Here is a 12,459-nt window from a genome sequence, read left to right on the forward strand (position 1 = left end):
TAAAATATTTGCTTCCAAGCTGTAGAATTTTGGTGACAACCAGTTAGAGCAGAGGGCAACACGTTGGACTGATGCAGTGCAAAACACAGCCCAGAAAACTTGCTGATTAACATGACCCCAGGATTTACTGAATTTATTCCAGATATGTACAGCTACTGCTCTAAAGTCAGACTTCCACTGGAAAGAAAAGCAGTATTGGGACTATTATAAGAATTACAGAATCACAGACTGGTAGTGGGTGGAAGGGGCCTCTGGAGATCATCGAGTCCAATCCCCCTGCCAGAGCAGGATCAACCTAAAGCAGATCACATAGGAATGTGTCCAAGTGGGTCTTGAATGTCTTCAGAGATTCCACCACCTCTCTAGGCAGCCTGTTCCAGTGCTCTGCCACCCTCAAAGTAAAGAAGTTCCTCCTCATGTTTAGATAAAACTTCCTGTGTTCAAGCTGATGTCCATTATCTCTTGTCCTGCCACTGGGAACCACTGAGAAGAGTCTGGCCCCATCTTCCTGACACCCACCCCTTAGATATTTGTAAGCATTGATAAGATGCCCTCTCAGCCTCCTTCTCTTCAAGTTAACCAGCCACAGCTCTCAGCCTTTCCTCATATGAGAGATGTTCCAGTCCCCTCAGCATCTTAGTGCAAAGAAGGACAGAACTCTCAGCTCTTGTTTGTGTGTTTGGATGCTGATTGTCGATACACTAAACAGCCCAATCAAACTGCACCAATAATGTATACTATACTAATACTTGTCTTGTTGTATCACAAAATGGTCCAGGCTGGAAGGGACCTCCAAAGCTCATCCAGTCCAGCCACCCCAGAGTCCGCAGGGACATCCCCAACTAGATCAGGTTGCCCAGAGCCTCATCGAGCCTCACCTTGAATATCTCCAGGGAAGAGGTCTCAACCACCTCCCTGGGCAACCTGTTCCAGTGTTCCACCACCCCCACAGTAAAAAACTTCTTCCTGATATACAAGCTGAATCTACCCTTCTCTAGTGTGAAGCCATTGCCCCTGGTCCTGTCACTGCAGGCCTTTGCAAACAGTCTCTCCATCCTTCCTGTAGCCCCTTCAGGTACTGGCAGGCTGCTATTAGGTCTCCCCAGAGCCTCCTCTTCTCCAGGCTGAACACCCCCAGCTCCCTCAGCCTGTCCTCCTGGCAGAGGTGAAAATCCAATGTAAAACAACACAACTCTAAGACCTTTTACAATCTTTCCATTGAATTTAGAGTAGCCATACAGTAGCCCACCTTCTTCAGGTTTGCTAATGGTGGTTGCAACTTACCGACAGTTCCTGCATACTTCACAAAAATCCAAAAACCTGCTTTCCATTGGAATGAAAAATGTCTTTCTGCTGTGATATCTAAGGGTTTAATCCTGAGCATACAGCAGTGTCTGGTTTGGAAATTAATGTTGTTTACAGAGGGATAGGGATCTACTTGAGTGAGTCCAATGGAGGGCTACAGGGGTGATGAGGCGACTGGAGTACTGCCTGATGAGGAAAGGCTGAGAGTCCTGAGGCTGTTTAGTGTGGAGAGGAGAAGACTGAGAGGGGATCTAATAAATGTCTATAAATATCTGAGGGCTGGCTGTCAGGAAGGAAGGGACAGGGACAGCCTCTGCTCATTTGCACCCTGTAATAGGGCAAGGGGCAATGGATGTTCCACCTCAACATGAGGAAGAATTTCTTTACTGTGAAGGTCCCAGAGCACTGGAACAGGCTGCCCAGAGAGGTTGTGAAGTCTCCTTCTCTGGAGACTTTCAAGACCCATCTGGATGTGTTCTGTGTGACCTGCACTAGATTCTATGGTCCTGCTCTGGCAGGGGGGTTGGACTGGATGATCTTCAGAGGTCTCTTCCAACCCCTACTATCCTGTGATCCTGTGACCCTGTTTAGCTTTGTTATTTTCCTGATAGATGTGATTATATCAAACAGTTTTGGACTATGCTCCTTTCAGCCCCTTTGGAAAGGAGCTTTTCTACTTTGTTGTTCTAAGACAGAGGTATCCCTCATGAGTTGTTCTCAAACATCAGAATAAATTACATGGTACCAACACCATATTCAATTTTAAATACCATCTTTAGGCTGCTGTTCTGTTTAAGTAGGTTAAAATTGATCATATTTCTATACATAATCATTATCCCTTTGCCCCTGAAAATTTGTCTCATTCTGTAACATCGTTTTGAATTTAATATATTAATTTATCAATGCAGTGGTGAATTTTAATGTGATTGCCTCCTTGCCCAGCAAATAATGCAGTCATTTCAGAATGTGAAGTATAATTTAATGCTATAAATTATTGAATATCTGTGAGTGGATTATCTGGACTGTTGATTAAGGAGGACCTGACTTTACCCTGACAGTGCCTGACACCATCAATAGCAAAGTGCTATGGAGTCCATGGAGAAGGTGGTGATCACAACAATCTGAGTTTGGCCTCAGCCTGCAAACTTCTGGCTTGAAGCTCTCCCTGTTGTTTGCATGTATCTGAACAAAAGTCCTTTCAAATGAGAGCATTCTAAACATGATCAGATATGATAACAATGATCAGAGGGCTGGAGCACCTCTGTGGGAACAGGCTGCAAGAGTTGGGGCTGTTCAGCCTGGAGAAGAGAAGGCTCCAGGGAGAACTTATAGCAGCCTTCCAGTACATGAAGATGGCTAGAGGAGAGCTGGAGAGGGACATTTTACAAGGGCTTGTAGTGATAGGATGAGGGGAAATGGATTGAAGTTTGAGCAGGGTAGATTAGACTGGATATTAGGAAGAAATTCTTCATAGTGAGGGTGATGAGACACTGGAACAGGCTGGCCAGGAGGTTGTGGATGCCCCCTCCCTGGAGGTGTTCAAGGCCAGGTTGGATGAGGCCTTGAGCAGCCTGGTCTGCCTAGGTGTCCCTGCCTAGGGCAGGGGGCTGGAACTAGATCGTCTTTAAGGTACCTTCCAACCCAAACCCTTCTACAATTCTGTGGTTCTATGAGTCTGTGATTCCATGATTCTGTGTTTCTATGATTCTATGATTCCATGATTCTGTGATTCTATGATTCTATGATTCCATGATTCTATGATTCTATGATTCCATGATTCTGTGATTCTATGATTCTATGATTCCATGATTCTATGATTCTATGATTCCATGATTCTGTGATTCTATGATTCTATGATTCCATGATTCTATGATTCTATGATTCCATGATTCTGTGATTCTATGATTCCATGATTCTGTGTTTCTATGATTCTATGATTCCATGATTCTATGATTCTATGATTCTATGATTCCATGATTCTATGATTCTATGCTCTGTTTTTGCGTAATACAGGGTTTTATTTACCTAGGCTATCTCAACCCATGATCAGTGAGAGGATGTGATGCTATTTAGCATTAACTTTGCTCCATTTGAAATTAATATAAATTATTCCATAAGGTGATGAGAGTGATCTGAACGGATCAATCACTAAAACTCTGATCATGATTTGGGGGTAAGAAGGGAAAATAGGAAAATACATTGAAAAAAACAAAGGTTGGCTCATGATGGCTTCTGTACATGAAAAACTGGACAGAAGTGTTGGTACTCCAAACTATTTGGTTGGGTGTGCAGGAGTATTTTACTTCAAGTTAATCTGTTAAAATTGCTAACAAATCAAGAAGTTATTCACTGTAAATATAGTCTTGTCACTGACAGGATAACTGCTTAAGTACAAAGAATGCTTCTCAGTTGTGCATTCTTTTCTATAGTAGAGGAAACAAAGGAAACAAGTGACACAGAGAGGTGATCAGCAGAAAATACTCATCCCTCAGAATTGGCACTTGGATCTTAAAATATTAATAATTTTCCTCTGTCTAGCTAGCTAAATATAAATGCATCCTCTTTACTGTAAATTCAAATCCAAAAATCTGGGTTTCCACATTGCTGAAAAATTCTCCAGCCTGTTTAAAATATTTTAGATCACCTATTTAAGCCTTTCAGATGAATTAATTTTTATTATCGTTGTTGCTATGATTCCACACAGGCATAAAATATCTTTACAATTAAATGCATGCCCATCACCATAACTGCCTTTAAAAGCAAAAGTAATTGTAAAGAAAATCTGTATAGTAATAAATAGCTTGCTGTACAAGAACTGAATTCCTGAAGCATGAGGAACCTCTAGAGATGGTTATTAGGTACTATGGACTGCTTCAGCAAGCCAGCATCTTACTTGAGAGCTTGTCCAAGCAGTCTGTAATCCCAGTTAAGGCCTTCTCTTGAGAGTCAAGGCTATGCCAAGGTTCTGCTGACATTTCAAATTCTTTCTGTTTTGGTTTTGCTTTGTGATTTCAGTTGCATGTTGCTGATGGTGAGGCTAGGCTCTTTACTCTGGTGCCCAGTGATAGGAGAAGGCCCAGTGGGTATGAAGTAGAGCACAGGAGGTTTGAGGTGCTGGAGCCCTGGAGCAGGCTGCCCAGAGAGGTTGTGGAGTTTCCTTCTCTGGAGAATTTCGAAACCCACCTGGACACATTCCTGTGCAACCTGGTCTAGGCTAGCCTGCCAGGGGGGTTGGACTAGATAATCTCCAGAGGTCCCATCCAACCCCTGCCATGCTGTGATGTTAAAGATATTTAAAACTGACCTAGAGAGGAGAAAAAGGCAACCTGTCTCATGGATGTGCACAGAGCCATTTCTGCTGGAACTAGGTTTTCAGTCAAACTTTCTTTTCATTGGCTTTGTGGACTTCTGTTTGTTTATTTCTCTTCACTCCAGCTTCAGTTCTGTTTTAAAGAAGACTTATAATATTTTTCTTTCCTTTTTGAACTCTTTTATTGGTAAGAGAACAGCTCCGATAAGAGAAATCTCCCTCAAAGTATTAGTAAGCATTGGTAAGATTTCCAACTGTGTCCAAGTGCGTCTGACTTCTCAGTTCCTTAGATACACTTGAATTTCTTAGATACCCTTCAAAATTCTACCACGTAGGGAGAATGTAATTAATCCACTTTAAATAATGCATCTGGTTAAATGTTTATTGATCCTCACAACTATAGAGCCATGCTGGCCAGTACTTTCTGGCTGAGAATTTGACTCAAAGCTCTTTCTGACAAACACCTGCGCTTCTGACCTCATCTGTTTTGGAGTGAGCCTGAATGCAATCTGTGGTTTTAACAAACAAACTTTGTCTTCTCTTGAGCTATGTATTGTTTAAAGGTGAATTTTATAGTCATCTTTTGGGCTTGATTCAGAGTTCACTGAAGTCTAATGGGGTTTGGATCAGGTCCTTTGTGCACAGTTCTTACTTGCTGGTGCCTCTGTTACCAAATATTTCCATTTTCATAGTATCCAAAGCAACTGTTATGTTGGAAACAGCTATATATAATCAAGTTCTTGTTCTTTCATTGATTGGGAAAATAGATACAGATTAATCACAGAATGGTTTGGGATAGAAGAGACCTTGAAGATCATCTTGTTTCATCCCTTCTGCCATAGGCACCTCCCACCAGCCCAGGCTGCTCGAGGTCTCATCCAGCCTGGCCTTGAACAGTTTCAGCAAGGGGCATCTACAACCTCCCTGGGCAACCTGTGCCAGTGTCTCACCACCCTCACTGTCAAGAATTTCTTCCTAATCTCCAGTCTAAATCTCCCCTCTTCCAGCTTCAATCCATTCCCTCTTATCCTGTCACTACAAGCCCTTGTAAAAAGTCCCTCCCCATTTTTTTTGTAGCCCCCTTCAGGCACCAGAAGGCCTCTATAAGGTCTTCCCTGAGCCTTCTCTTCTCCAGGCTGAACACCCCCAGCTCTCTGAGCCTGTCCCCACAGGGGAGGTTCTCCAGCTCTCTGATCATCTTTGTGGCCTCCTCTGGACCCACTCCAGCAGCTCCATATCCTTATGCTAGAGGCAGTGCTGCAGGTGGGGTCTCACCAGAGCAGAGCAGAGGGGCAGAATTCCCTCCCTCATCCTGCTGGTCACACTGCTTTGGAGGCAGCCCAGGATACAGTTGACCTTCTGGGCTGCCAGCACATGTTAATCCTGTTGTCCTTTTGAATTTAAAGCTGAAAGCAGAAAAATCTTACATGAGGAAGAGGCTGAGGAATGTCTCATAAAGCTTTTGGAAACTGCTAGCGACGGAGTTAAAGTTGCTGCTTGCCAAGCCATTTCTGCCATGTGTGAGAATATGGCTAGCAAACGTGCATTTGGACTGCAGGGTAAGGTGGGAAGGGGTGAGCTGAGAATCTGTTCTCGGCCTTTTATAAGGAACATATTGCAGGTTTGCAGACTAAATAAAGGTTAATCTCTACCGTTGTTTCTTTTGAAGGGATTCCCCAGCTAGTACAGTTGGTAAGCAGTGACAATGAAGAGGTAAAAGAAGCTGCAGTGACAGCATTAGCTAATTTGACAGCAGCCAGTCCCAGTAATGCATGGTGAGTCTGCAATCATTACATTATTTAAAACACTGATCTGAACATAAGTGATAATGTTTTGATTTTTGAAAGAATGCCTCACCTTGTCCTTATCCTGCAAGGCAATTCTGTTTGAGTTGGACTGCAAGGCACTTTTGGGGGCTTATGAGTCATCTGGGATAGGTTGGTTCTCAGCACTGTTACATGAGTTAAGCTATCTCTATTAACACTTTCCTTATCAAGGAGAGGTATGAAGGAGGTGTAATGAAAGCAGAGATACAAATCATATTTTGACGAGGAAAATGTGCCTCGTGATCTAAGACATCAAAATCAGTAAGGTATCCTTTAAAATGTGATGGTTCACGCAATTTTTGGGCTGTTTTAAATCCAGCCTTTGAGGGAGATAGCAGTGGGATGTTCTGAATATTGGCATTGTCTTCCTCTTTTTATTTTATTCCAACACCCATAGAGCATTCTCTGAAAGAAAAGAAGTATAACTTCAGTATCCAAAGTAACTAACAAAGGGTGGTTAGCTGACTGTAAGTTCTGAAATAATTGCATCAACTAAATTTTGCTGTCAGTTCTGGAGTTCTGTTACCCCAACTCTATTACACTTTCTGTCCAGGGAAAAGAAACAGAGCGGTCTGACATCGCCTGTAACTAACAAACCGTAAAATAAAATTCCTTAAAAGTTTCCTGGAATATACTTGAGGAAGTTGTAATCCATTCACAGGGATTCTTTGAAGTGGAAAAAGTAAAATAACTCACCAAATAAATTATTGGTTTCAATTTATTGATTCAGCTCTAATAGTCACCAGTATTCACTTAATGTTACCAGATGGGGCCATAATTTGACACAAGAGAATAATACTCTGTTCTCAGATTCACATAGTAGATTTTTGTGTGTGTCTGATATTCTGCTCCCCTCATGTGCATGACTCTTCAGTTGGTGTCAGTGGGAGTCATAGACACATAAAAAGAGCACAGAACTGGAGTCTAGGGGTCAAACTTTCAGCTCCACTACAGCTGGTTTTCATAGCGCAGCCCTTTGAGGTTTCACATTGTGAAAAGGGAATCTCTGGAGAGTTTAGAGTTGGTGTAGCAGCCTATGCCAACCCATTCAGTTTCTTTTGCCAAGGAGATAGTCAGGACATTGTTTAGCTCAACTGCTAGAACAATTCTCTGAGACCTCAGGCAGGGAAATAGCTGCCTCTGTTCCTCTGCATTATAATGGAGTCCGTGTTTGTTTCTTGCTGGGCAGAGGCAGGAAATTGTAAAGGTGGCTTACACATAGACTTCTCCCTTATTGCAAGCCAGCTCCAACTACAATATGAAAGCACCAGATAATCTAATCACAGGTCTTCAGTAAAAAAAATCAGGAAGCAATAATTTACATTAAATATGTATTTTGGATGAATGCCATGTGATTGTATAATTACTTCCAAGCTTCATTTCTAAATCGAAACCATTAATAAGTCATAGAAAGGTCCAAGTGTGACTAGGATCTATAAATGAATATATAGAGTTGAACCTTCAGCTGATACAAATTGGTACAGTTCCAGCTCACTGACTGACTATCTGGCCTGTATTTATTTTACATTCAGGTAATAGGAAAAAAAGTAGTTTGGAGAAAATGCATTCCAGGTTGAGTTACCATAATCATATTTCATTTTGGAATGGGGGTGTGTGAGAGAGAGAGCCTTGTAAACCACTGAAAATAAGTGTATATATAATGAAGATGCTGATACACTTTTATAATGATGTGACTTTGCTGTGTAATTATCTTGACAACATTCTGGTCCCAAATGAGACCAATGGGACTGGTGCCCTTTTATTGGTTGTATATTAAATTCTTGTTATAAACCCTCCAAGAATATTAAATCTTAAAGCTAGTGGTAGCAGGTAGACTTTATGTGGCAAGAACAAAATGGCTACAGTAAAAGGGAAGGGGAAGCCTATTTATTATAAATGTTCTCCCTTTTTACTGGCCAGGCAAAAAAATTCAATCTTGTTGAACTCGTATCCCTGTGCCCTGCCATATTTCATGAGGCTTTTTGCATGTGTTGTATTGACTGCAGGATGTGTACCTTGCCCTTTCATTTTGTACAGTATGTTTTACAGAATGCAGACAAGAGTACAAGCCACTGCTGGTTTTGCTGGAGCTGTGTTGTTCTTGTTAGGGCTGTTTGGTCCAGAAGTGTTTGCCTGCTTTTTGTATAATATGGGAAAAGAAATCCAGAAGCGTTTGCCTGCTTTTTGTATAATATGGAAAAAGAAATCCAAGTTAAACCAAATAGTGTAATTAAGGCTCCCACAATAGCAAGCTCATAAGGCTAAAGTCTTCCATTGATTAATAACACAAGAGCAGCATAGGCAATTGGCAATACTACCCCCCACTAATGTATATTAACCTTGACCTTTAGGTGCTTCCCCACAGCAATGAAAGGCTGGTTCTATACCCCTACCCAATCAATCCTTTGTTTCTCAACCGAGACAGCTAATAAAGGTGTCAAACATGGGGGAGGTTTTGTAATTAGAACACCTGTTCAAGATGAACGGGACAGAGACCAGCTTGTCGTTTCGCACACGTCCCCAAGCAACCGCAATTTGGCAAAAAAAAAAACCCCAAATAAACTAATGAATTACACCAGCCCTGGAGTATTTTAACCAAAGATCTAGAGCAGAAAAGAACATGAGGCCCATTCAAATGGTTTGAGTTTACAGGTTGACAGGGAAACGTGGATTTTCAGTATGATTTCTACCTGAACCCATAAAAACAAACAAATTAACAAACCCAAAATAGTATAAAGAGCTCCTAAAATATTGCAACGTTGAAGTTCTTGCTGCAGAGCTGATGCTGTGCCATGCTTCAGTAGCACTTAGAAACAAGTCCAGTGGTCGAATGCCTGATTAATTTACAGACTGACACCCCCAGATGATGCTCTTATCAGAATTTTACCAGAAAGGCAGAACAGAATTTTCATGCTGCTGTCTATTGATGAGGGTTGGACTCAACAATCTTAGAGGTCCTTTCCAACCAAAACAATTCTGATTCTAGCAATGCTTTCTCAATAATTAGGCTTTAAAAAAGGCAAAACTGCAAAGTATGCTGCAGATTAAAACCCCACGTAGAGGATAAAGAAATTATTTGATTGTTATTGTGTGTACGGCTCTGAAGCCATCCTTGGTTTATGTCAGAATTCGTTTCTGTGGGCTGCTGCTGGGAAGAAGAGAATTCTGCTCAGCTGCCTGTTTGCATCCACTTGACTTATTTTTTAATCTAGAACACTAACTTGCTGTATTGCAACCCTCATGCAATTATTTGGGCAGCAGAATGCCTTTTGGAAGCATCTATGAAATCTGTTTCTGATGCATCCAAGCATAGGGAAACGCAGACAGAGTCGCTTCAATGATGTACATAATGCAGGAAGGGAAAAACGAAGCACAACCCAAGAACCATCAGTGCCATCTATTGGGCAGCAAAATAAAGTATCCTGCTCTCTACAACTGCACAATAAACCTTTTACTTCAACCTCTGCCTATTCCTCCCTCCTCCCCCCGCCCTGTTTAAAGCCTCATCAATTATCGTTGCTTTTTCTGGATTTAGGATAAGCTAATCCTGTTAAATCTAAATATGATGTTAGTTAGAAGCAACACACAGAAATAAAGCTCTCCAATGTACCAGTTAGCCAGACATTAATTCAAGCAGCTCTTTTCTTCACTATTGTTGCAGCACAAATGCCATTTCCAATAGCCCTCTTCATAAATCTGGCAGTGGCTGAATTCTGGGCACCTAATGGAGTTACCACTAAAGAAAAACATGTGCTCTGAAATTTAGAGCTTTGTACTGGACATGAAAACTAATTAACAGCCTCAATAATATTTGTCTTAAATTGTTTATTTTAAGTGCAAAATTTATAGCATTTGGTTAGACTTTGGTTAGGGGGTGGTGGTGGGGAGAAGGAAAGGGGATGGTTTTTGTTCAGCTCTGCTAAAGGCTGCAGGAAATTGTGGTACCTGACAGACTCATGAGCTGGCAGAATGTTTCTCCTGGGGTTTATAATTAGTGTCATGTTACATATTTCTGAGTATTGTATCTGGATTTAGTATATCAAAGGTATCACCCCAAAGCTTGCAAAGTCAGCAAGCTGGATGTTATTTGATTTTATCATTCTTTCAAGCTTTACAGGAACCAGTGGACCTATTTAGATTAGAAAAATAAGGTCCATCTAGGCAGTGTCACAGCATCTGAATATATCACAGGCTCACGGGATGTTAGGGGTTGGAAGGGACCTCTGGAGATCTTCGAGTCCAACCCCCTTACTAGAGCAGGACCATACAATCTAGTGCAGGTCACACAGGAATGCATCCAGACTGGTCTTGAAAGCCTCCAGATGAGGAGACTCCACAGCCTCTCTGGGGAGCCTGTATATGTATCCATATTTCCAATATTTGAGAATAGGCTGGGGATAGGGAAACAGGTTGGGAACTCATTAGTTATGGGCAGTGCCCTGTGAGAGAAAGTCAGTTGTTCCCTTGTAGGCATTGCACCTATTCTAAACTGAAATTCATGTACTCATCTGATGAGCCAAAATACATCCTCATCTATTCCAGGTGGGTAATGGCCACCCTTAGTGAGAGTCTCTCACCATCTTCAATGGAGATTTTCAGTGTCCACAACAGATTTGGATTGTTTTTAAGAGGTGTATGGCTGTAAGGAGTATACCTAAAGAACGCCCAGTTTGCTCACATTTCAAATGTTGTTGTCGTTATCATTAGGAAGGAATGATTATGACCAATAGGTAATAATAGTCATCATTCTTATTAGAAAATGGGAAATTCACTCATAGTTTTTCTCCTTCAAGACTGTAGATGAAACTGAATTCACATAAGCAGATCGATATTGAAGCGTTGGTACTAAGTAAAATGATATCTTTGCAGGAATATGTGAGAACAGGGACACAAATTTCTAGTACATGGGAGCTACATTTAAGAACAGAAATAGGTAATAATCCATTGTAACGATTTAGTCCCTTTTTTAAAAAAGGATTTAATAGTTCTTTATACGGTAAGTTCGTGTTTCTGAAGGAGGGAATCAACAATAGAATGTCAGGAGCCGCATTGTGTTAGGGTAAGATGTTTTCATACTGACCTCTAGTGACAGAGTTCTATTTCGGAGCTACAGTGCTGCAAGCGAAAGGGATTTTGTTGGGCTTTGGGGTTTCTGTTGTTATTTTTTACATTACACAGAATCACAGAATGGTAGAGGTTGGAAGGGACCTCTGGAGACCATCGGATTCAACCCCATGGCCAAGGCAGCTTCACCTAGAGAAGTGTTCATCTTCCTCTGAACACAGGAACACATGCAGGCAGGTTTTGAATGTCTCCAGAGATAAAGACTGCACCACCTCTCTGGGCAACTTGTTCCAGTGCTCCACCACCTTTAAAGAAGTTCCTCTTCATGTGTACATGGAACTTCTTGTGTTCAAGTTTGTGCCCATTATTCTTGTCCTGTAACTGGGCACCACTGAAAAAACACTGGCCCCATCCTCCTGACACCCATTCTTGAAGTATTTAAAAGTATTTATGACATCTCCCCTCAGTCTTCTCTTTTCCAGACTAAAAAGACACAAATATCTCAGTTTTTCCTCATAAGAGAGATGTTCCAGTCCCCTAATCATCTCTGTATCCCTTTTCTGTACCCTTTCCAGCAAGTCCCTGTCCTTCTTGAACCATTCTGGTGAGCCCTTTGCAAATGCAAACAGTTAACTCATGCCATGATCAGATTCTTGATTTGCCCATAGTGTGATGGATGCTTTCTAAAGAAAAAAATTCAATGTGGTCATTACCCAAGAGCTCAGAAGCTCTTCCTTACAGGTTACACTTTGACTTCCTTTGAAAATGGCAAAATAGTTTGTGCTAAATGTTTCCCTTGTCAGAAAAACTGAACCAAGGCCTAATGCTGGGCTGGCACTCAAAAATGGGTTCCCACTATGACTTTGACATCACAACAGATAACTCACAGGCAACCCACGAGCAGTACTCTTAAGTTGTGACCTGCAGGTGTAAGATGTTTCACTCAGCCAGTTG

General features: G+C 41.6%; 1 protein-coding gene across 1 annotated transcript in view; it reads left to right on the forward strand.

The window, feature by feature from the left end:
* The window catches only part of ARMC3 (armadillo repeat containing 3), a 63,548-nt gene that overhangs the window by 15,140 nt on the left and 35,949 nt on the right, over positions 1 to 12,459 (forward strand). Inside the window, exons 8-9 of the mRNA XM_054389963.1 lie at positions 6,022 to 6,174; positions 6,285 to 6,390. Of these exons, the coding sequence (XP_054245938.1) occupies positions 6,022 to 6,174; positions 6,285 to 6,390 (259 nt within the window). The remainder of the gene's footprint in view (positions 1 to 6,021; positions 6,175 to 6,284; positions 6,391 to 12,459) is intronic.

This window comes from Indicator indicator, chromosome 20 (genome assembly GCF_027791375.1).
Source record: "Indicator indicator isolate 239-I01 chromosome 20, UM_Iind_1.1, whole genome shotgun sequence".
NCBI lineage: Eukaryota > Metazoa > Chordata > Aves > Piciformes > Indicatoridae > Indicator > Indicator indicator.